The sequence below is a fragment of the Zootoca vivipara genome, chromosome 3 (genome assembly GCF_965207765.1).
Source record: "Zootoca vivipara chromosome 3, rZooViv2.hap1.1, whole genome shotgun sequence".
Taxonomy (NCBI): Eukaryota; Metazoa; Chordata; class Lepidosauria; order Squamata; family Lacertidae; genus Zootoca; species Zootoca vivipara.
In genome coordinates this window covers 74,827,737-74,854,040 of record NC_142586.1, presented here as the reverse complement: position 1 = coordinate 74,854,040, position 26,304 = coordinate 74,827,737, and the positions used below count along the sequence as shown (strand labels likewise).

The window sequence follows — 26,304 nt, the reverse complement described above, 5'->3', positions numbered from 1 at the left end:
GTTACAGGTAAGTAGCCGTGTTGGTCTGACATAGTCAAAACAAAATAAAAAAATTCCTTCCATGCACACAAAAGCTCATACCAATGACAAACTTAGTTGGTCTCTAAGGTGAAGGTAAATGGCGTTTCCATGTGCTGCTCTGGTTCGCCAGAAGCGGCTTAGTCATGCTGGCCACATGACCTGGAAGCTGTATGCCGGCTCCCTCGGCCAATAACGCGAGATGAGCGCGCAACCCCAGAGTCGGTCACGATTGGACCTAATGGTCAGGGGTCCCTTTACCTTTAAGGTGCTACTGGGAGGAATTTTTTTATTTTGTTTTAAATAAATAATGGACAACAGTCCACAGATAACTAGTGCTGCTTACATCCTTTTAACAAATTAAATTGTCATAATTCACTGAATCCTTTACTTGCCACAACTGATTCCTGTCCAACAGATCGATCGTGATCTATGGGTCGATTGCGGGATCCTCACACACTCACACACACACACACACACACACACACACACACACACACACCATGGCTTCCCTAAAAAAAGCTCAACAACTTTGATGAGCCAATCCAATGGGTATCTCACTGCCAGTTTTATTATAGTGGTTGTAGACCGCAGTCCCTTGGAAGTTGGACAGCCCTGCTATAGTGGACCCCAAAATATTTTAGGTCCAAAATGTTTTTCTTCAAAAATCTTTGACTGGTAGACTCCCATTTGATAGCACAGATTATGAAGATAGCCATGTGAGGAAAGGTGATTTCTGATAAGTCTCTGCTGTGTAGATCCTGGATCCATTTTCACCTACAACTGTCTCAAGAGCATGGGGATAGGTACCCTCTTGTAGGGGCACTTGCTTCAAGCAAAGTTTGTGAAGATTGGAGGGTAACGTCAGCACCAATGAGATGGACAATAGTCAGAAAAGGATTCTGCAGACAATTTAAAGACATACAAATCTCCATGATGCCTTGCTTCCTGTGGTCCACATGACATGGTACAAGTATTTATTGTTCTTATTGCTCTTATTTATTGCATTTCTAAACAGCCCTTCATCCGAGGATCACAGGGCAGGTTACAATATAAAAGTACCTGCAGTCTGCAGACCGACACACAGTAAAGCATCATGAATCCCACGAAACTTAGGAAGAATGATATTTGATCAGTACACTAGTACAAACTGACTGGCAATGGCTGTCATGTTAGCTGTTAATATGCTATGAAACTTGAAGAGGACATATATCACTTGGGTAAGATGTTATTTATTTAACCTCACTCTCCACACTGAACACCTTGCACTAGAAAAGTTAAATTAGCATTCTCCAAAAAAAAAAAAGGAAAGAAGGCAAATTAATCTAATTCATGCATTTTCTCCACATGTCCATCAACAGGATAACAATACAGAAAAAATCTGTAATACATGGGCTGAAATCAACATCACATGAGCAAACTTCCACCTACAGCCGAGCCTCCATCCTCAAAATTAGCTCTGGAGAGTCCAGAGTAGATTTTGGAGAAGTGAGGAGGGGCTGTAGGGTGAAGGAGAAGAAGGTCACGCAGTCTTCCTCAAAGGTTTCTGTATGATAAAAAGTTGTTCAGAATTTAGCTTGTCATTATGTATATTAGCATCAAGTTTATTTTGCTGGGTATAATATGTTGTGAATCATATAAGAGAAACATAACATGCTGGAATGCAACTCAACTCTGCCTGCTGTAACACTTACTCTGCATCACAGAGGACATTATTTCAACAAGAAGAAAAGATCTGTTATGTCGGTAATGTTCAACACTGCATTAGAACAAGACAGTTTCCAGTACCTTTGAATTTGAAGTGGATTCCAAGAAGCAGAGCCTGTTGCCAAATCCTTCTGCGGCAAGGCACAATTTCTGTTGTTCTTTGTGAACAGTAGCAGTGCACTGCAGAACCACTTCATCATCCTATTGAAGGACAGAGACAAAAAAAAAGAAGAATGTTAGAACTCTTATGCTACAAAAAATTTGGGATGCATTTCCAAATACACGCTGGTCAAGCGTGGACAGCAAAAATAAATGCCAGAGTAGGGGTTTTTCCCCATTCCATTGAGAGCATGAATGATTCAAAAGGAAAATCAGCAGCAATGTAGCAAAGTATTGTCCATGCCGAAAACCAATTCCCAAATCTAACTATTCCCGCAAACCAAAACACTAGGGAGTGATTATGTTGGTAACTATTTCCATCTCACAATTCTAAAGCAAGACCAGAGCCTCCATAGAAGCAGAAGTCATGGCAACTGGAATGTTCACCCAGAGCATCCAGAATTCCTTTAAATCTCCAAGAGTAGACCAGCTCAATGGGTCCCTTGGAGGTTTTTAAGCAGAGGTTGGTTGGATGGCTATCTGTCATGTATGATCTAGTTGAGATTCTTGCATTGCAGGGGGTTGGACTAGATGACCCTCGGGATCCCTTCCAACTCTACTATTCTATGATTCTATTACCTAATTTGGAAATGGCTGTTCCCACAGCACTTATTTTACTAATCTGTTTAGAGATTGTTGGTGCTGTGCAATAGGCTCTATCTGGGAGCACTTACATACTATGGCTTAACTGATCATAGGGAATAAAGTTTAATTAATTTAAATATATTGAGACAAATGGAAAACTAAATTCTGAACACAGAGGATATTAGAGGGTTTAGATTTGTAATACAGATTAAAACCTTTATGTATATAGCAGCCCTGAGCTTGTCAAACATAAAGACATGTGGTTAAGGCATAAAATCATTACTATCATTTTGATCAAGAACAAGGTTACACAACAGCACAGAGATAATATAGGCTATGTGCAACAACATTGCACAAAGTCTCCAAGTCTTGCCATTAATCTCAGTTTTGCTGTCCTGATTCTGGCATTGCCAGATTGAAATGAAGTCCTGAGAGAATATTAATGTGCTCAACACTGACAGCTTAGTATCAAAACCGTCTTTTGCATAGTCAGCAGAGCACTTCTACTTCAATCATGCAACTGAGTTAAAACTGACTATGCATTTATCTGCCATCATAACTGTAACCCTCAATTTGATGTGACTTCCATGAATCCACAGTCTTTAGCAATACTTGAAAAGTGGATGGAAAGGTTTGTGGATGTGCCTCATATTATTGCTGTTTCTCACTTACCATCTTAAATTCTCTATTGTACCAAGTCACTATGAAACAATGTCAAATCGCTTTTAGCAGACAGTGGCATTAAGTATGTGCTTTTGATTGAGTCTAATAAAAAATGTTCATGCAACTGATCAAATTTTCATTAGGAATGACTCATACTAATATTGTTGCTGATGTGTTTTTGAAGTTATAAGACCAAAAAAATAATAATCAAGTTGAGCTGTCAGATATGAACAGTAATTGCAGTATCTGCTTGAGGTATTGCTTATACAAGAGCAAGCCTGGTGATTCACTCTGAAGCTGGTTTAGCCACACACACACACACACACACACACACACACACACACACACACGAGTAGCTGTCAAAACTACATCTACCTAAGAGGGGGTGCTAGAAAGACCCTTGCCATATGCTTTATCCCTGTTGTTCATCTATAGTATCTGAAGGTTAACATGAAACATCCCTAGTGACATGTGTCCTCCAGATGTTACTAGATACAGTTCCCATCAACCCCAGGAAGCACATCCAATGATTAGGAATGACAGTCACACTAGAAGTTGCAATAGATGGAGAACAATCCATAAAAGAACATTCTAATGCAGGACAATACTGGCCATAAACCAAAATACTACCCACGACTGAAATAAGCACCTCGTGGTCTTTGGCAAGACACAATATTGTTCCCTCAGCCTCAGGTCACCAACTATAACACAAGAGATGATGCTGAACTACTTTACAGAGCCATTGTAAAGATTATATCTTAATGTGGCTTGAATTGAACACTCCAAACCCTGCTGCAGAACAGGCAACATTTGCTGCTATCAACAATTGCAAACTCATTGATGGCTTGTGTCACCCAGTGGCAGGAAGAGGTCGCAGGCTAACTACAGAGTGGTCATCCACTCGGAGGGCAAGGTTACTCAACTGAGCAGAGAGTTGTCATATCCAACCAAGAGCCTTTTGCACAGGTAGGATGACTTTAACTTTGTCTCCAAGAAGCCTTTCTTGGCAGAGCCCAAAGCAACCTCCAATATCTGTGTTGCTGGGAATTGGGAGGCTAGGCAGTTGGAGGAAGTTCTGTAGCAGAGGTGATATGCAGCAAAAATAGAATGCTGCATCTCAAAACCCATGCAATAACTCATATTACATCTTTTAGACTCTGTCCAATGCATTATCCAACTTCATGTTAAAGAGCTCTGTACCATCAAACAGAAGATCTTTACCTTCCTGAATCAGTCTAGATAACCACAGTCATGGCATGCTGGCACAGGGCTAATAAACAGACCCTAACTTCAGAATGAGCGCAATTGTGCGGTAGTTGGAGCATTCTTTGGCACTGCCCTTCTTTGGAATTGGGATGTAGACTGATCTTCTCCAATCCTCTGGCCATTGCTGAGTTTTCCAAACTTGCTGGCATATTGGGTGTAGCACCTTAACAGCATCATCTTTTAAAATTTTAAATAGTTCAGCTGGAATATCATCACTTCCACTGGCCTTGTTATTAGCAGTGCATTCTAAGGCCCATTTGACTTCACTCTCCAAGATGTCTGGCTCAAGGTCAGCAACCACACTACCTGGGGTGTACGAGACCTCCATATCTTTCTGGTATGTGGACCGAGAACTCCCAGAAGTGCAAGCTGGATTTCGAAAGGGCAGAGGAACCAGAGACCAAATAGCAAACATGCGCTGGATTATGGAGAAAGCTAGAGAGTTCCAGAAAAACGTCTACTTCTGCTTCATTGACTATGCAAAAGCCTTTGACTGTGTCGACCACAGCAAACTATGGCAAGTTCTTAAAGAAATGGGAGTGCCTGATCACCTCATCTGTCTCCTGAGAAATCTCTATGTGGGACAAGAAGCTACAGTTAGAACTGGATATGGAACAACTGAGTGGTTCAAAATTGGGAAAGGAGTACGACAAGGTTGTATATTGTCTCCCTGCTTATTTAACTTATATGCAGAATTCATCATGCGAAAGGCTGGACTAGATGAATCCCTAGCCGGAATTAAGATTGCCGGAAGAAATATCAACAACCTCAGATATGCAGATGACACAACCTTGATGGCAGAAAGCGAGGAGGAATTAAAGAACCTTTTAATGAGGGTGAAAGAGGAGAGCGCAAAATGTGGTCTGAAGCTCAACATCAAAAAAACCAAGATCATGGCCCCTGGTCCCATCACCTCAAATAGAAGGGGAAGAAATGGAGGCAGTGAGAGATTTTACTTTCTTGGGCTCCTTGATCACTGCAGATGGTGACAGCAGTCACGAAATTAAAAGACGCCTGCTTCTTGGGAGAAAAGCAATGACAAACCTAGACAGCATCTTAAAAAGCAGAGATATCACCTTGCCAACAAAGGTCCGTATAGTTAAACCTATGGTTTTCCCAGTAGTGATGTATGGAAGTGAGAGCTGGACCATAAAGAAGGCTGATCGCCGAAGAATTGATGCTTTTGAATTGTGGTGCTGGAGGAGACTCTTGAGAGTCCCATGGACTGCAAGAAGATCAAACCTATCCATTCTTAAGGAAATCAGCCCTGAGTGCTCCCTGGAAGGACAGATCGTGAAGCTGAGGCTCCAATACTTTGGCCACCTCATGAGAAGAGAAGAATCCTTGGAAAAGACCCTGATGTTGGGAAAGATTGAGGGCACTAGGAGAAGGGGACGTCAGAGGACAAGATGGTTGGACAGTGTTCTCGAAGCTACGAACATGAGTTTGACCAAACTGCGGGAGGCAGTGCAAGACAGGAGTGCCTGGCGTGCTATGGTCCATGGGGTCACGAAGAGTCGGACACGACTAAACGACTAAACAACAACAACAACTTCAGAATTATATTGTAAACCACTCTGTGATCTTCAGATGAAGGGCATTATATAAATAGCAATAACAACTGCAAACATCCATATGCCCAGATTAGTGGATTTGGTGCTTGGCCATGTGAGCCATCACCCGCTAGAATACCTAAACAGGTTCTCTTTCATCATCCAGATGTTCAAAAAAGGAACAAGCCGTTTCCCACAAGGAATGCTGGAAATAAGACATACAGGTCTGGTACCTTTGTAGCACTGTAGAGCAGGAATTCCCAAACTGCGGCCCTCCAGATGTTGTGGCCTACAACTCCCATGATCCCTAGCTAACAGGACCAGTGGTCGGGGAAGATGGGAATTGTAGTCCAAAACATCTGGAGGACCGAAGTTTGGGGATGCCTGCTGTAGAGAGACAATGCTATATAAAAAAAAACACATGGGCCATACAATTCAAGCCTCACAATCTGTAGCTGCAGTGTGGACATATTGATGGACTTGGTTGGTTAAGAGTGTAGTGCTGATAATGCCAATGTCATGGGTTTGATCCTCATAAGGGTCATTTGCATATTCCTGCATTGCAGTGGGAAGGACTAGATGACTCTCAGGGTCCCTTCCAACTCTACAATTCTATGATTCTAAGAATGTCATCCAAGTCCAGATTCATAATTTGTTTGCTCCAGACAAACCACAAGCGGTAAGCCATAGAACAAACCATAATTCCAGGTCATGGTTTGTGTGGAGTGAAGCAAACTACAAGCTCAGATTCAGATGGCACTCTCTGCCAATCCATGGCTTAGCTCAGAGCAGCACTGCAGCAGCAGGGCCATAGAAGGAACGAAGCAGCTACAGCCTCCTCTTTGGGAACTCAAACACTCATACGTTCATGCTAAGTCATCGTTTGCTTTAGCATTGCATTCAAACCAGGTCACTGCAGTATATCTAATAACATTATAGAGTGATTTGTTTATGCACACATAAATTACCGTACTTGGAACATTAGAGTTATCATTACTGCAGATAATACTGCCTGACCTGGCCACCTTCACTAGTGCTACAGTGAAGTATTTGGAGAATGCTATTTTAAAAGTGCAAAAGTTGCTTTAAATTAAAAGAACATGATGAAATACAAATCTTCCGAGAATCTGGGTTGATGTGTTGTCTGCTTTCCTGGAAGAAACAATGTGGCTTTCATAAATGACATGGAATGGAAAACGGTCCAACATATTGAAATAATAGGGAGTCTTTCAAAATATATTACAGTACTATAAATTTCACTGGCACACATTTATATTCCACATGATAACGTACAGGCTTAAATTCAAACTCTAATCATGTACGAGTAGAAAATTTGCCATCTATTTTTATAATACTTCAAAGGAAAATACTGCAGTGTATCATATATATTCTACTCAGCTGCATCTACTAGTTTCAAAACTGTAACGTTTGAGCACGTAACTCAAAACTTGCATATTGTCACAAATGCCGTGGAGGTGTCGTGGAGGGGGGAGTGAGACCCTAAGTAGGCGTAGGAGGAGCTTGGGTAGTTAGAAGGGTCCCAGTGGTATGTGGGTAATAGATTTCAAACCCCAATAAATGCTGGATCCTGGAGAGGGTCCCAGTGGGTTAGCGGGTGGAAATCTGCCCTCCAAAGACGACTCAGGCAAACTCTCAGAAGTGCCTCCCATTAACTCCCTTCCAGAGATGCTTCCCTTAGTTTCTCCAGCCAAGGACCTGCCTGTTAAATAGGAGTCTCCCTGTTCACGGGATGCAGCTGGGAGTAAATCCAATGTGCACTAAATGCTGTGCCTGGCCCATCTTTCAGAAGGAAAGCATAGGAAATATGTCAGTTGTTGGTTCAACATCTTAGCTTGTGGCTAGTCTTGCCTTTTGAGCTCTCATGGAACTGTGGATCCTTGCAACCTGTGATTTGACTTATGTACCGTTCTTCCTTGGTCCCCCAACCAGTGTTCGAAGCTCCCATTGTTCCAGGCACATTTTGCAACAGGGAATTTCATTAGTGCAAGCGGTTTCTGAGCTTTGGGCGCAGTTCTGCGCCTAAGATTTCAGATTAAAACTGCAGAGTGGAAGGAAAGGAGGCCCTTTTTCTGCCTCCCTGCCTCCAGCTACTTTCTGAAGACTGGAGAAGAGGCCCTCTTAAGAATATTAGGGGGGTGGGCAGAGGAAGGACTAGACCATGTGAAAAATGAACATAATATTTTAGCTGCAGTTCATTCATTTTCACCTTTGTATTCTTGTTATAAAAAAGCACGCCTAAGCATCCCATTGTTGCGCCCATAACCTAGGTTTAAGGTACCATTTAGCTCCTAGCTTTCATATCTCAGTGTCTAACACTGCCCTGAACCCTGGCTCAGTCAAATATAAGACAGCATAACTTGCTCATCCTGGCTCAGCGTTCCGGGGGACATTCTCAGGGCAGGACCAGGAGAGGAAGATTAGGCTAACTAGATCCCAAGCCAGGCATCCCCAAACTTCGGCCCTCCAGATGTTTTGGACTACATTTCCCATCTTCCCCGATCACTGGTCCTGTTAGCTAGGGATCATGGGAGTTGTGGGCCAAAACATCTGGAGGGCCGCAGTTTGGGGATGCCTGTCCTAAGCCCATTCAGTATGATCACATGACCTGACAACCTGATGTAGGACAATACTGAAAGGCTTGTTTTCCTTTGCTTGGCTTAGGTAGAGCAGCAGTTGAACAAGCTTTGGATCTGTTGTACCTTTATGCCATCCTAATTTACAAGGGCTTGCTTCTTGTACATAGGATTGCTCCCCAAGTGATCAATGCTAATAAGTGTGTGTGTTTAATTTAATTATACCCACACTGGGAAACTGTGATTGGTGACTGTTTTCCAGTTGGTGTACATACATTTGTTACATGTTACCATATATGCAGATTTTAAGCTTTATGCTGTGTGGATCGTTTTCTGTGCAGAAAAAGCACTGTGTGTGAGAAAGGTCTGAGATTACAACAAACAATGTGATAAAGTAGTTTTACACTGAATCAGAAATTGACAGCTAACACACCAACTGCTACTGCATCACAGTAATTTGTTTTTAACAAAAAAAACCCCAAATCCTTAGCAGTTCCCGTTATATAAAGAAGGAAACGACAGCAAGACTGAGATAATAAGACCTACATATTACTTACTGCAGTTATTAAAAATATATTTAATTTTGCTGATGGTTTTTCCCAAATTGCATGTTTGGAAATAACCAGCAAGTCAGTAAAAGAAGAGGAGCTGCTTCATGTCCTTGCAGCCTGGAAGCGTCTGGGGAAATGTTGACACAAACTAATTCTAAACACTAACAGGCCACACAGATCGAACCTTTGACCTAGTTGCCAAAGCATTTGAGAAATGCAGCTACTGTATTTACTTACATTAGTGTTACTGCTGTTGCTAGCTCAATTATCAGGCCATGGAAGTATAAGAGCATCTTTTAGTACATGACATTTTTAAATCATGTATCTTTAACCAAATTTGAGAACATTCTTCTGCATAAGCTAGTTTGGCTTCCAAACCTATATTAAAATCTTCAATAGTGCTAAGATTTTGACTCTAAATATATACTTCACTGTTAACATTTTCTCCTTGAATAGTCTCTATTGGTTCAAAATATTTTGACAGGTTTAATAGAACTTTGTAACATTGCACAATATTGTATTTCGATTTACTTGGATCTGTCATGTACTTATAGAATCTGAAGAAACATTGTGTTTTTGTGTAAGGTTTTTTGCATTAAACAAAAAATACCTGTTTCCTCGAGTTGCTCCATGCAGCTACAACTTCTCTTTTCTCTAATCAGATCTCATAGCGCTATACTCCCGACACAATAATGTTCAACCCCATTTTCTTTTCTGCCAAGTCTATTAAGCCTTCACACTCTCTATCTGTCATTTGCCCTATCTCTAACATAGCTTCCTTCAATAGTGAGTAAAATAATGTGGCAGATTCAACAAGCCTCAAGGCATTAAGTTCCTTGGCTTTCCATCTCCTGGGACCTCTTCTGATTCAGCTTTAGAGTGTTCATTTCCTTCACTGCCCACACAACTCCTATTGTCCCTAGGGCCTGTGTGAGGGCTCACCCCAGGCAAATTGACCTTACACTTCTCTCTCAGATGCCTGCTTGTTTCCAGATATTCCATTGTTCATGAATTCAGCTTCCTGTTAGAATTTTCATTAACATTTCATGAAACCACAGCAGTTTGGCTGTTCACGTCTATAAGCTTCATCATCCCCACACCACCACATCATTACTACTTTGAAATGTAGACTACAGGCATGCAGCCAAATATTTTAACTTCCTTTGTTTTGCAGCTCCTGGCTGTGTGCACCTCTCCATTTTGGCAATTCTATCTCCCAGTTTTCAGAATCTGTTTTCTAGACTTCTCCTGCATTCCATTAAATAAATCTAAGGAATATTGGAGGTTATGTAGCAAATATACAAACCAACTTCCAAATATACAGTAGATGTAGGGGGAAATAACTATTCTGGGGGATGCCCAGAAGGACTGGGGAATTACCATTTTAAGAAACTGTCCAATAGCACCTTAGAGACCAACTAAGTAGTTCTGAGTGTAAGCTTTCGTGTGCATGCACACTTCTTCAGATACACTGAAGCAGAAGTCACCAGACCCTTATATATAGTGGGAGGGTGGGGTGGGGTATTTCTCAGAATATATATAAGGGTACTGTATATATATATCAGAACTATATATAAGGGTCTGGTGACTTCTGTTTCAGTGTATCTGAAGAAGTGTGCATGCACACGAAAGCTTACCGTGTTTCTCATATTATAAGACATGTCTTATATTTATTTTTTCCTCAAAAAAACCACTATGGCTTACTTTCAAGGGATGTCTTATTTTTTTCCTCCTCCTCCTGCTGCGGCCGGCATTGCTGCTGTGCCTATCACTATGTCTTATTTTTGGGGTATGGCTTATATTCCTTGAATGCTTAAAAATCCTGCTATGGCTTATTTTATGGGTATGTCTTAAAATATGAGAAACAGGGTATACCCAGAACTACTTAGTTGGTCTCTAAGGTGCTATTGGACAATTTCTTAATTTTTGTATTTATTTTGACTGCGTCAGAGCAACACGGCTACCAACCTGAATCTAGTACCATTTTAAGGTGGAGCTTTAAAACCCTGTTCATGAGCAGCACAGCAGTCTGCATTGTACCTTGGCCCATGGAAATTGTAATAATTTTGAAAGAGACATGTCATTCAGTATTTTCTGCTACCTTCTCTAATTCACATTAATAATGGTGTATACCAGGCATGTCAAACAGGATCACTGGATGTCTGTGGTAAATTACTGGCAGATCATTGGCTCCCCACAAAGAAGCTGAACAACTGTGGATCCTCTAAAAAAAGCTCAACATTTTACCTCCTCCCTGAAAAAACTCAACAACTTTGACCCAACCCCCCCCCAAAAAAATTGGCCTTCCTCCTTCCTAAAAAAAGCTCAACAACTTTGACCTGAACTCCAAAAAAGGGGGTAGATCACTGCCAGTTTTTAACTCTGAGAGTAGATCACAATCTATTGGGAGTTGGCCACCCCTGGTGTTACACAGATGTAGAGTTCGTTCACAGGTGCCCTTCTAATTGCAGAGAGCACTGCAGGCAGGCACTGTCACTCCTCCCACGACCACCTCCAACAATACTAGCAACGGTTTGTCATTGGCAAGAACTACTAACAAATAAGGAAAAATCATAGTATGGTGGGATTTGTTTGGGTAAAACCAGCAATATTTTCACTTTAAGAATAAAGCCATGGTCCTCAGAACAGCCAATTAAAAATGTACCCTATAACAATGTTGGACTATAATTTGTTAAGCACAACCTAAAACTTCATAAGGTATTTAAATCATTAATCTAAGCATATGTTATAGTTTAGGAAATTAATCAGCAGCTTCAATTAGCCATTAATCTTAAAAATCAAGATTGTCTTGTGACTGGATACATGTTGAATTTAAAAGACATAATTCAAGGTGGGGGGGTGAAGGACTTAACCAAAACGTTACATCAATTTTTATTTTTATTTATTTTTTGCATAATAAAACTTCAGCTTCTAAAATAATTACAATGCATTTTCTCTGTGAATTCAAGGACCACTGACAGGCAGCCATAAATAATCCATAATTGGTTTAGCAAATATATATATATATATATATAATGAAATAAGGATTATGTAACAATGCAGTCAAATCAGCTGTGCAGCACTGAACACAGAAGTTTGATTACCTAAATCCAAGCTGAATAAAGGACACATGAAAGCTGGATTTTATTTTCTATAGCTTCAGAATTGTTGGTATTTCCAGCTACATTAAGATATATCATGAGAACGTTACATTTCAGGGACATAAAACAGGTTATATTAATTAACAAAATTCATAAAATTAACTGCTACTAAGGAACCTTCAGGAAGCCACTTATTTGCTCTTAGAAATGCCACATCTAGGTGTTTTATTTTACTCAGGAATATGGTTAGTTGGCAGCATCTGGGAAACTTTAATTATATTCATGGATTTGCACGGTTGGACGGTCTTCTCAAAGCTACGAACATGGGTTTGACCAAATTGCGGGAGGCGGTGAAGGACAGGAGTACCTGGCGTGCTATGGTCCATGGGGTCACGAAGAGTCGGACACGACTAAACGACTAAACAACAACAACATGGATTTGCATAAGTTATCTTCTACAGCAGTGGTACAACAAATGGTCCGTGGATCCCAGGGGGTCTGCATAACCCACAGGAGGTCCGTGGCACCATTCATGTAACAAAAATGACTGTACAAATATCACCGTTTCAAAAAGTAGGGGGTCAATAGCTTGACTTTTAAAAAACAGGGGGTCTGCTGTACTTAAGCTAATTGGGAACCACTGTTCCAGAAAAAGATTGCTAAGTTTCTTCAAACACCACCAAGTTCAGTTACATATCCTGGATATATTGAAACTGAAACTGATCAACATTTTATGATGTCCCCACCACAGACAAGAAACAAACCAGAGCATGGCGAATTAAAATTTCAGTTTTCTCCAGAAAACCTCTAAGATGCTGAGAAACCCTTGTTTTATCTCTGTGTGCAAGGGCTGTGTGCAAGGGCAAAGTGCAAGGGCTGTAACTCTGTTCTTATATTTGGGACTGTGTACTTTACTTATGAAAGTTGTGATATATTTTGGTTTGGGGGTTTTAAAACAAATATTTCAATATCCATATACTTGAAACATTGTAGTTATGTGTTTAGTACAGTAGGCAAAATTATTATTCTTGTTAAATTTACAGAACTGCCCTTTTTCAAAAGATCACAGGGCAATAAACTGGTATATAAAAACACAAAATGCATAGCATAATAATACAAAAAAATACTTCCTTCCCCATTCTGGCACAGTCACATTTAATTAGGCAAAGGCCCAGTTGAAGAGGAATGATTTTGCCTGGCACCTAAAGATATGTAACAAAGGCACCAGGCTAGCCTCCCTGGGGAGAGCATTTCACAAATGGGGAGCCACCGCAGAAAAGGCCCACTGTCATGTTGCCACCCTCAGGCCTCTCATGGAGGGCCTCAGATGATGATCACAGAGTTCTTGTAGGTTCATGTGGGGAGAGGTGGTCCTTTAGGTATTGTGACCCTGAGTTGTTTAAGGCTTTAAAAGTCAAAACAGCACTTTGAATTGGACCTGGAAACTGATAGGCCAGGATTGGTGTTATATGCTCTAACCTAGGCTTCCTCAACCTCGGCCCTCCAGGTGTTTTGAGACTACAATTCCCATCATTCCTGACCACTGGCCCTGCTAGCTAGGGATCATGGGAGTTGTAGGCCAAAAACATCTGGAGGGCCGAGTTTGAAGAAGCCTGCTCTAACTGTCCTGCCCCAGTGAGCAGCCAAGCCAGCTGAAGTTTCCAAACAATCTTCAGCGGCAGCCCCATGTACAAAGGAAGACCCTTTAATCCCCTCCCCCCAATTAACTGCCCATATCTTACTGGTCTCTGGGAAGGTCATGCAAGGCCTATCCTTACCTTCCCATAGCTCAGTAAGCAAGGTGGAGGGCTTAAAAATTCTTTCTGTAGCAGGAAAGCCTGGTGCAGAAAGAGCATTTTGTTTCCTGGGCTCTGGGAAGGTCTCACAATATCTTGTGGGACCTTCACAAGATCTGTCCACACAAGGTACCACTGGGTAGAACCAAAATAAATTCAAGCCCAATGTGGGCTGGTTACACATCTTATTTAAATAAGAAAAAAATGTGCCTTCAAAGGAACACTCACTGTTATCCCATGCAGTTTTATTTATAGATTAGGTACGGCCAGAAGCAAAGCAGCTGTAAGAATGGATTATCTGCAGGCCGAGTGGCAAAAATTCCATAGATTTCCATAAAGCTCTGTGCTTATTCTACTCTAGTATACCACTTATATCCATTTCCCTGGAACAAATACAGCACACACACACACACACACACACACACACACACACACCACAATAGTTCATCGGTTCATCATGACTCCCCCAATCCAAATTACAAATGGCAGTGCAAGTAGAACTAGCATCACTTGTCAGAAATTTCCCAACTGAAGGTCTTCAGATCACATGGGGTCTGAAAAGGAGGGTCAGATAGCAGGGGGGCAAAGTAACCATGAACCACCTTAGGTTCCTCTGGTCTGGTTGCACCTGAACTCTCTATACAACAATGCAGCACCTATTCTTCCCCCAACATCTTGCTGCACATACTATATACAGTGGTACCTTGGATTTTGATGAGCTTAGTTCATGAACAACTTGGAAATTGAACGCCGCAAACCCAGAAGTAGGTGTTCCAGTTTGCAAACCTTTTCGGCATCCGAACTATTCAGTTTTTAGTGTTACTATTGTGGATTGACTTTTGCCTGCAGCCTGATTGGCTGCTCCTACAGGCCAATCAGGTAGCAGATTCACTTCTGCCAGCCGCCTGATTGGCTGCTCCAGCAGGCCAATCAGGTTGCGGATTCACTTCCACCTGGAGTTGGATTGGGTAGCTCCCGCTGATTCTGAATCCTATTGTTCTAGGATTCAGCTCAGTACATAACACCCCTCCCCTCTAAGTTCCAGTTCTGCCCGGGAAGTTGCATTCGTAGTCCCCAAGGTCTGCTGGCCGCCTCCGTGTGCGTTGTGGCCTGGGGTGTTCCTTGGTCAGGGGTTCTGGTTCTGGCTCGTGTTCCGAGGCTGCTGGCTGTGCCGGGGCTGTCTGGTCTGGCGCCACTGAACCACTAGGTTGTAGCTCTGGTTCCGGTGTCCTTCCAGCCTCGGGGCGCCCCTCTGTGCCTACTGCTTCTGCTTCCTCTGCCCACCCCTCTCGCTCTACAGGCCTCACTGCCCTGCTGTCCCCTTGGGACCCCTCTGTCCCGCTCTCCTCCCGGGTTCCTCCTGGGAATCGTCGCCGTATCTGGTCGCAGTGGCGGCGCCAACATTGCCCCCCTTCCGTTAGTACCTCGTACGACACGGGGCCGGTCACCTTGGTGACTGTGGCGGGTACCCATGCTGGGCCTGCCCCAAAATTCTTTGCATACACTGGGTCCTGGGCCACAAATGTCCGGGGGTTCCTGCCTTTCCCCACCACTACCTCATCCTGAGCTCTGTCGGGGTGAAGTCGGTCCAGTCTAGTTGCAAGGCGCCGGCCCATTAGTAATTCAGCTGGGCTCCGGCCCGTCGTTGTGCTTGGGGTGCTGTGCTGTGCTAGAAGAAATGCAGCAAGGCGGTATTCCCAGTCCCCTTGTGTCATGCGGCGGAGGCTGTCCTTGGTGGTCCGCACCATGCGCTCCGCTTGGCCATTGGTGGCAGGGTGGAATGGTGCTGAGCGGATGTGGCGGATGGCGTTCTGCGCTGTGAAGGTCTGGAACTCCTCTGGTTGCGGATTCACTTCCACCTGGAGTTGGATTGGGTAGCTCCCGCTGATTCTGAATCCTATTGTTCTAGGATTCAGCTCAGTACATAACAGTTACGCTTCCTTTTTCAGTGCCACACTTCCATTTTGAGTCCCCCTGCTTCTGGGGAGCGCCTCCGCTTCTCAACTGAGGGATTCCCACCCCCTCCTACTTGCATACTACATGTTAATGAGTTGTGGGTGTAACCGCTATGCAATGAAAATGCTGTAAGTGGTCTGGTTTGAAGAATCAAACAGCACCTCCTTGGCTTAAACCCCATATCAAAAACGCTTTGCAGTGATGGATATTTTGTCCAACAATAATCTGTGTAGGAAGTCATTGTGACTTGTGTTAATGCCAAGAGTTCAGAAGCTATCAGTTTCTCCAGTTACCAGTTACATCCTTATTTCTGTGATCTATAATCTCTCTTCATTAAATGGTTCTAAATGGAATGTTAGGTAGCATGAAACTTCCAAACAAACACTATGGAGCTCACTAATTTATGTAATGACACTCTGTCATACTAAAATCTAGCTTACGTCACGAACTAAAACTGATGGGTTTATAAGCAACAGTCTTACATCTATCGCTAGTGTCATAATTTTGTTCTTTTTTTCCCATTCCAGCTCATTAATATGGCAAGTCCAAGCACCAATTTTCAAACAAGAATAGAAATACTCTATTGCAGCTGTGTTCTCTTCTGGAAAAGGTACAAAGAGTTCTTCTTTGGCATATTAAAAACTATAGTGAATGTGTAACATGAAGTGTCGTTTACATCAATTAGGCAAAGTTTTTAGGTCTGCACATAGATAACCCTGCTTATAATGGGTTGAATTCCAAGATGCCATTGCTGGAATTCCACTCATGACACCATAGGCACCACTGGAACCTGCTAACGGAAAGGGAGAGATAATTCTCACCAATTCTCCCTCCCCTATGCTCCTCTAAATCTGCATTGAATGATATCTGAAGCTATTAAAACAACTTAGTAAAAACTGAGAAACCGTAACAATCAATTTAGGTTTACACATCTCCAACCAACCTTGAGGCACCTTATCAACAATCAAGCATCTTTACATGCTTTTTCTGTTCTCTCCTATATGTGTCTGTCATACTGATCTCTGTGGTGGTGATGGAACCATTCTCCCTACCTTTAGGTCTCTTCCTGAAAACCACTTTTTCTATAAAGCCCTTCCTCAACTGCCTCACTTACTCTACTGCAGCTAATGCTAGTAGACATTGAAGCAGTAGTACTTAAATAAAAAGGCTCAGATAAGCTATTACACCTGTACTTCTACACTGTTATTTTATTTCGATGGCAAGCCGCCTGAACTGAGACAATGTTGTTTATGCATACAGTATTAACCTGCAAATTGTTAGCATTAAGTATTTTTTCCAAAGTAGCAATAACAATAATAAAAGGTTAGGATGTAATTACTGAAAACAACAGTGATGAAAATTCTTTTTTTTATTCAGACAAACCTTCCTGTAATGTTGCAACAGAACATTTTATTTATCATTGTCACGTGGTATATTTTTTCAGAGAAAGAAAATAAATTGGTAGCTATTTGATTAGAAAAGGGGAGGGGAGGGATCTACAGCTCTAGCTCATTCTTTCCATTATGATATCCTCCACAAAATCACTTTGAGATTTGTTTTTTTGTTTTCAGTCTGATGCATGGCTGCACCTCTAATCTTACCTGCATTGGACATATAGTATCCGTTCAGAAATAATGCTAAATCATATTTTGGCATTGTAAAAACAAGTGGAAGCTGTGGTTGAGTACAGAAAAGGAAACCATTTAAAGTCTGACATTTGCTTTAGTTTTCAACTGCAAAAAATTTAAAACTCTTGAGTTCCCAAAAAAAAAGGAGGGGGAAATAAGCCAAACTGAGATAATTAAAACTTAATATAAACCATAGCCTTCACATTATCAACATATAAGCAAGACAGTTTATTTTGAATTACGTAAGCATAGGTTTGGCATCACAAATTATATACAAATCCTCCCCCAGATCTCATAAAGATGCATTTTTCTGCATGATTTCTTCTTTGGACTGCCGCAATTGAATTACACTCACCAACTGAGCAGAACATTCTGGAGTGTGACCCAAGAATTCAGGCTGCATCATCTACACGCCATTATCACTGCAACCTCTTGACACAAAGACATTTAGATGCCAAACACTCACAGCATGCTTTGAAGGCAGTCACTAGACACTGCATAATACAAACTGGAGGGTGAGAATGAGGTTATATAAAGGAACAATTAGGAAAGCATGAACCAGGAACGAGTACCACAGGAAATAAAGTAAACTGTCATTGTTACAACAATGGTGTGTGTATCAGCTAGACTTAAAGTAATGAACCAAATTGTACATTAATATAAGCTGCTTCATCCAATAGTCTTATGGTTGAAAAATAAATTTTCTTAAGCAATAACTCTACTTGTGAGTCCACAAGTAAAGATTAACATTAAGTTCTACTAATATGCATTTTTTTATTATCATAGCTAGCTGTCAGTAACTTACTGAACCAGCAGCAAGAGTCATAGAATAATAGATTCAGTCTTCTTCATGGAGGCTAGAAATTTACTTTTTCTGCTTTTGTTTAATGCACGTTGCTATGATTTTGTTGATTAATTATATACTGCTTTTTCTCCCAAAAGCAGTGATTATCATATTAATACAAAAAATACGATAAAATCAGAAATTCCAACACATAGAGTGAATCCATAACCATGAGCAGCAGCATTCTTGCTTTCACTAAATGCTTCTCCCAACATTCCACCTTTCTCATGAAAGCCAGATTAACAGCCACACGTGCACAAGTTCATCCACAATCAATTGCCCCTGTGTACTGCACTCATCCTACCCCAAAGGAAAAACCCAAAGGGATAGTTGCCTTTGGTGTCTCTGCCCCTTCAGGGCTGCCCAGCTGGAACCGTCCCCCATCAACAGCTGCCTTCAAATAAGCCTGTTTCTGTTTGGAAATCACAGCTACAGCTGTGGCTATATCAGAATGATTTTTAAAGAAATCCAAAATACTGCACTACTTTAAACAGTTACATGGGCCCTCCAGGCTCATTTTGAAGCTGTCATGCTTGCTTAGTTTGCCATTACCCATGATTAGCACACTTATTGGACACTTCTGTCAAAGGACTTCCACATAGGTCATATATTTGCGAGGAAACTGGAAGAATGAAGAAAGAGTTGGATGGCGTCTATTTAAGTTTATACTTTGCTTTTTCCAGATGTTCAAGCCAGCTCAAAATGTAAGTTAAAACAACTGTCAAAACGTATACAAAGTTGTTGTTTCCATTTGGTTTATTAGCTGATGCCCTCTTTTTTATTTTTTTTATTTTTTAAGGCAGATGATATTTCTCTCACTTTCAATTACTGCTGGTTCAGTAATTACAGTTTTACATGCTGGTCAAAAATTAATTAAACCACACAAAGCTAGCCCTACAGGGCATAAGTCTCTCTGTGTAGCATTTCAAATCTGGAACTAGAATTATATATAACCAAGCAGCTCCTGTGTGAGGATTCTCAAAAGGTTTCCACCTTCTTCTTTTTTAAGTTACAACATTTGACCACATGTAATATAAGACATGTAATATAAGACACATGTAATATAAGACATGTAATATAAGACACATGTAATATAAGAACTGCTAGGTTCCTGCCAACCTAGCAGTTCGAAAGCACGTCAAAATGCAAGTAGATAAATAGGAACCGCTACAGCGGGAAGGTAAACGGCGTTTCCATGTGCTGCTCTGGTTCGCCAGAAACGGCTATGTCATGCTGGCCACATGACCTGGAAGCTATACGCCGGCTCCCTCGGCCAATAATGCGAGATGAGCGCGCAACCCCAGAGTCGGTCACGACTGGACCTAATGGTCAGGGGTCCCTTTACCTAATATAAGATGATAGTTAATTTCTATGTATGTGTGAAACAGAATATAGATATAGCCAGTGTTTTTTTTTCTGGGGGTACGCATACCCCTAAATATAAGTTTGGCCTCATTGAGGGACAGTATTTCAATATGAGTAGGAAATGAGAGTACCCTGAAACATTTTTTAGAGGAAAAAAAGCACTGGGTATAGCCACAAGTTATGTGGACCAGTGATACCAGGAAAAAATGGAGATGTGCTTAAGGCTGCGTTCATTTAATTAACACATCACACACTGAATTCTGCTCAATGTTTTGTTTCAGGTCCAGTATACCTGAAGGAGCGTCTCCACCTCCATCGCTCTGCCCGGACACTGAGGTCCAGTGCCGAGGGCCTTTTGGTGGTTCCCTCGCTGCGAGAAGCCAAGTTACAGGGAACCAGGCAGAGGGTCTTCTTGGTAGTGGCACCCGCCCTGTGGAATGCCCTCCCACCAGATGTCAAAAAGAAAAATAACTACCAGACTTTTAGAAGAGTCACGAAGAGTCGGACACGACTAAACAAGAACAACAAAGACTTTTAGAGGACATCTGAAGGCAGCCCTGTTTAGGGAGGCTTTTAATGTTTAATCGATTATTTTATTTTATATTTCTGTTGGAAGCCGCCCAGAGTGGCTGGGGAAACCCAGCCAGATGAGCGGGGTATAAATAATAAATAATAAATTTATTATTATTATTATTATTAAAATGAATAAAAGAAGCATCCTCATACAAACCTCCATGAGAGTAAGTACCTTGAAGCTTTGGATCATGACATTAACAGTTTAATTATAAAATGTTTAAACCATTTCCCCATGAGATCATAGCCCAAGTGGTTTACAATGAAAAGCAAATAAAACTGCTGAGGCTTGAAAACAGCCAAGCACAACAAAACATTTTAAAGCACAGAAACAGCATCTTCATTTGAGGCAAGAAATTTAAAACAAAACTTTTCAGTATTTTCACACAGTAATCTGAGAGCTTTGAGAAGATATCAGATCAATCCTATGCCTACATTACACCGAGACCACAAATATACTACCAATATGTCAGTGGAAATGCTGCAGTGTTGTGCCTCTGAATACCAGTTTCTCCCTTCAGCAGTGCCCAAAGGCAGATTTTCACATACTCCATATCAAGCCTGTTTGTGTGCCTGCAACCAAGGAGTATCTGATTCAATGGACCACATTCTCTTAGATTGCTGTTTACACACTAATGCTGAGCAAAATGTTGGACCTCCGGCCTATACTGTAAATCCGAGAAGAAGTCAAATGAGGTTTCTTCTGGCAGATCAGGACAAAATTATCACTGCCTTAGTAACTTCCTTTTTAGCCACAATTTTACCCAAAAGGGTTCCCAACAAACCATCCTTTCAGGAAATAGGGTGAAGCAGAATATCTAAATGCACACGATCACAGTGTGACCTTATTACCCTCGACAGCTTCACCCTTGTCCTTTTAATTATCCCAGTGACTTGAAATGTTTAATACTGTGATGCCAATAAAAGGATTTGATTTGATTTGATTTGAATACCAGTTTCTGGAAATTGGAGGTGGGCAGAATGCTGTTGCACTCCTGCCCAGCTTGCAGGCTTCTGGTAAGCCACCTGGGTGCTGCCCAGGACTCTCTCCTGCTGTGAGTGCCCACAGGCCCTGTCCCTGCCTCCTTCCACCTGGTCTAGGGCGGGGCCTGGAAGGCCTCATAAAGGACGGCTGCCGCTGCTCTGCTGCTGGTGCTGCCCAGGACTCTCTCCTGCTGTGAGTGCCCACAGGCCCTGTCCCTGCCTCCTTCCACCTGGTCTAGGGCGGGGCCTGGAAGGCCTCATAAAGGACGGCTGCCGCTGCTCTGCTGCTGGTGCTGCCCAGGACTCTCTCCTGCTGTGAGTGCCCACAGGCCCTGTCCCTACCTCTCTCCACCTGGTCTAGGGCGGGGCCTGGAAGGCCTCATAAAGGACTGCTGCCGCTGCTCTGCTGCTGGTGCTGCCCAGGACTCTCTCCTGCTGTGAGTGCCCACAGGCCCTGTCCCTGCCTCCTTCCACCTGGTCTAGGGCGGGGCCTGGAAGGCCTCATAAAGGACGGCTGCCGCTGCTCTGCTGCTGGTGCTGCCCAGGACTCTCTCCTGCTGTGAGTGCCCACAGGCCCTGTCCCTACCTCTCTCCACCTGGTCTAGGGCGGGGCCTGGAAGGCCTCATAAAGGACTGCTGCCGCTGCTCTGCTGCTGGTGCTGCCCAGGACTCTCTCCTGCTGTGAGTGCCCACAGGCCCTGTCCCTGCCTCCTTCCACCTGGTCTAGGGCGGGGCCTGGAAGGCCTCATAAAGGACTGCTGCCGCTGCTCTGCTGCTGGTGCTGCCCAGGACTCTCTCCTGCTGTGAGTGCCCACAGGCCCTGTCCCTGCCTCCTTCCACCTGGTCTAGGGCGGGGCCTGGAAGGCCTCATAAAGGACTGCTGCCGCCGCTCTGCTGCTGGTGCTGCCCAGGGGAACTTGAAACAGCACAGAGTTCTTTTTAAAATGCTTTTTAAAGAATTTTTAATGTTTTTATCTTCTTTGGGGTGGTAGGTGGGAGGGATTTTTAGTTGGGTGTGGGAATCTGTTAAATTTTAGTGTATTTGTAATTTTTATTGTTTTTGGTTTTATTGTTTTATTGTGTTTGGGGTGGTAGGTGGGAGGGATTTTTAGTTGGGTGTGGGAATCTGTTAAATTTTAGTGTATTTGTAATTTTTATTGTTTTTGGTTTTATTGTTTTATTGTCTTTTTTGTGTTCTTCTTTTGTTGAGTTCTTTGCTGTTTTTTACAGAGGTTTTATTTTGTTTTTAAGGGGAGGGGTCAGGGCTGCCCGGGAGGGGGTCCCAGCAAGCAAAATGGCTGGGGCAGATTCCACAGGGGTGTGTGCACTGGAACAACCGATCTCAGTGGTCACGGGTAGGAGGAGGAGTTACGCTAAGACCAGACCATGTCATTACCGAGGAGGCAGACTTAGTCGTTGTCTGAGGACTATCCCTGCCTCCAGGTCTGGTCCTGACCGGACGGATATTGGAATAGGCAAGGGATACCCACATGACCTGAAGGTGCTGCTGTGCAATGCCAGGTCGATGATGAATAAGACCACCGCCATTCACGACCTGATTGTGGATGGAGGATTTGACCTGGCATGTGTGACAGAGACCTGGTTGGAGGAAGCCGATGGGCCCGTTCTTGGCGCTGCTTGCCCACCAGGTTTCTCTTATGCACAGCAACCCAGGCCATCTGGGCGGGGAGGGGGGGTTGCAGTGATTTTTAGGAAGTCATTAGTTTGCACCAGGCGTCCTATTGGGAAGACCCAGTTCTCTGAGTGCATGTTCTGGAAGTTGGGCAATAGAGGCAGTACAGGATTCCTTTTGGTGTACCGACCTCCCCGCTGCACCAAGGATTCCCTGCCCGAGCTGCTTCAGGTCGTGTCGGATGTGCTCCTGGAGACACCTAGCTTGGTTGTCTTAGGGGATTTTAACATCCATGCCGACACGACCTTACTAGGAGCCGCTCGGGACTTCGTGGAAAGCATGGCCACCATGGGGCTGTCCCTGAATAAGTCTGGCCCAACTCATAGCCGCGGACATGCCTTGGACTTGGTGTTTACCTCTATGGATGTTGGTGATCTGACATTAAGTAAAAGCGAAACAAAAGAAGTGCCATGGTCAGATCACTTTCTGGTGCAACTGGACTTCTCCGCAACCCTTTCCCTCTGCAGGGAGGTGGGACCGATTCGGATGGTCCGCCCCCGCTACTTAATGGATCCAATTGGCTTCCAAAGAGTGGTAGGGGATGTTTTATCCCATGTCGATGGCCTTTCAGCTGATTCCCTGGTGGCCCGCTGGAATGCGGAGTTAACCAGCGCTATTGACTGTCTGGCTCCGAAGCGCCCTCTCAGATTGCATGGAGCCCGGACAGCCCCGTGGTTTTCCCCGGCGCTGAGGGCAATGAAACAGTCGTTGAGACGGCTAGAGCGCCGGTGGCGGAAAACTCATTTTGAATCAGACCGGACACGGGCTAGAGCTCAACTTCGAGCCTACCAAGTGGCAATGGCGACGGCGAAGAGGACCTTCTTCACCGTCTCCATCGCATCTGCAGAAAACAGCAGCAGGAGACTCTTCCAGGTGGTTCGCAATTTAGCGGAACCACCTGCTCCATCCGGGCCCAGTACGGGCCACATGATCTCCTGCAATGATTTTGCAAAGTTTTTTGCAGATAAAGTCGCTCAGATTCGGGGAGAGGTAGACTCCACCGTGGGAGCAGGGCCGGGGCGGGGGAGTGCTAGAGTCCTGTCTAGTCAAGTTTTGTGGGATCAATTTCAATCTGTTACCTCCGAGGATGTGGACAGGCTGCTTAGACGAATGAAACCAACCACCTGTCTCCTTGATCCTTGCCCATCCTGGCTTATAAAAGCTAGCCAGGAAGGGCTGGGCGATGGGCTTCGCGGGTTGGTAAATGCTTCTCTCCATGAGGGAGCCTTCCCAGACCCGCTGAAAGAGGCGGTTATTAAACCGCTTCTTAAAAAACCATCTTTAGATCCGGCCAATATGGCCAACTATCGCCCAGTCTCAAATCTTCCATTCTTGGGCAAGGTGATTGAGCGAGTGGTTGCGGAACAACTCCAGGCACGCCTGGAAGAAGCGGACCATTTGGATCCCTTCCAGTCAGGATTCAGGCCTCATCATGGGACTGAAACTGCCTTGGTCGCACTGGTCGATGATCTCCGGCGGGCTAGGGACAAAGGTAAGAGCTGTTTCCTTGTTCTGCTGGATCTCTCAGCGGCTTTTGACACCATCGACCATAACATCCTTCTGGACCGTCTAGAGGGCTTGGGAGCTGGGGGCACTGTCATGCAGTGGTTCCGCTCCTTCCTCCTGGGCCGTGTTCAGAAAGTGGTGGTGGGGGATGAGTGTTCAGACCCCTGGGCGCTCACTTGTGGGGTGCCTCAGGGTTCTGTCCTCTCCCCCATGCTTTTTAACATCTATATGCAGCCACTGGGAGAGATCATCAGGGGGTTTGGGCTGGGTGTCCATCAGTATGCTGATGATACCCAGCTCTACCTCTCTTTTAAATCAGAACCAGTGAAGGCGGTGAAGGTCCTGTGTGAGTGCTTGGAGGCGGTTGGAGGATGGATGGCGGCTAACAGATTGAGATTGAATCCTGACAAGACAGAAGTACTGTTTGTGGGGGACAGGAGGCGGGCGGGTGTGGAGGACTCCCTGGTCCTGAATGGGGTAACTGTGCCCCTGAAAGACCAGGTGCGCAGCCTGGGAGTCATTTTAGACTCACAGCTGTCCATGGAGGCACAGGTCAACTCCGTGTCCAGGGCAGCTGTTTATCAGCTCCATCTGGTACGCAGGCTGAGTCCCTACCTGCCCACTGACTGTCTCTCCAGAGTGGTGCATGCTCTAGTTATCTCTCGCTTGGACTACTGCAATGCGCTCTACGTGGGGCTACCTTTGAAGGTGACCCGGAAACTACAACTAATCCAGAATGCGGCAGCTAGACTGGTGACTGGGAGCGGCCGCCGAGATCACATAACACCGGTCCTAAAAGACCTACATTGGCTCCCAGTACGTTTCCAAGCACAATTCAAAGTGTTGGTGTTGACCTTTAAAGCCCTAAACGGCCTCGGTCCGGTATACCTGAAGGAGCGTCTCCACCCCCATCGTTCTGCCCGGACACTGAGGTCCAGCTCCGAGGGCCTTCTGGCGGTTCCCTCATTACGAGAAGCCAAGTTACAGGGAACCAGGCAGAGGGCCTTCTCGGTAGTGGCACCCACCCTGTGGAATGCCCTCCCACTAGAGGTCAAAGAGAACAATTACCAGACCTTTAGAAGGCATCTCAAGGCAGCCCTGTTTAGGGAAGCTTTTAATGTTTGATGGATTTCTGTATTTTAGAATTTCTGTTTTTTTGGAAGCCGCCCAGAGTGGCTGGGGGAACCCGGCCAGATGGGCGGGGTATAAATAATAAATTATTATTATTATTATTACTAGATGGGCCAATGTATCTCAATTTAACAATTTCTGGAGGTGCAATCACAGACATAATCTGGTTCACTGCAACCCGAGTAAGATCCATAGCATGAAAGCAAAATATAAGGATTCAATACTTAGGCTAGTTATTTCCCTCAAAGTAGGTCAGCGTCCACTTAAAACAGTAATAAAGCTTTTCAGACAGATTTGGTGCAAGCAGCTCCATTAAAAAGGCCCCCAGGATTCATAGCGCTGTACAAATTTTGGATACAAATTTCTTTGTAGGTTAGGTATCTTGGTCTCAAACCTGACTTGAGAATTTATAGTACTGGAAGAGAGGGCCAAGGATGCAGGCCATATAATAATAAAGTGAAGAGGGGGTAGCGTGTCAGGTGCTTGTGAAAAGAATGACAGCGAGTCACCACAGTTTGTAATAAAATGCACACAATTTACTATTTTGAAAGCTTGCTTGTAATATCAGGATACACAATGGAGTCGACATGTTATGTTAATATGAGTGACCAATACTTCTAGCCACTGTATT

The 26,304-nt window shown here is 43.7% G+C and overlaps 1 protein-coding gene across 4 annotated transcripts in view; it reads right to left on the bottom strand.

Annotated features, from left to right (window-relative positions):
• RYR2 (ryanodine receptor 2) overlaps positions 1 to 26,304 on the bottom strand; it is a 251,063-nt gene that overhangs the window by 199,513 nt on the left and 25,246 nt on the right. For all 4 annotated transcript variants that reach the window (XM_060272866.2, XM_060272867.2, XM_060272868.2 and 1 more), the window contains exon 2: positions 1,807 to 1,926. In XM_060272866.2, coding sequence (XP_060128849.2) covers positions 1,807 to 1,926 — 120 coding nt within the window. The remainder of the gene's footprint in view (positions 1 to 1,806; positions 1,927 to 26,304) is intronic.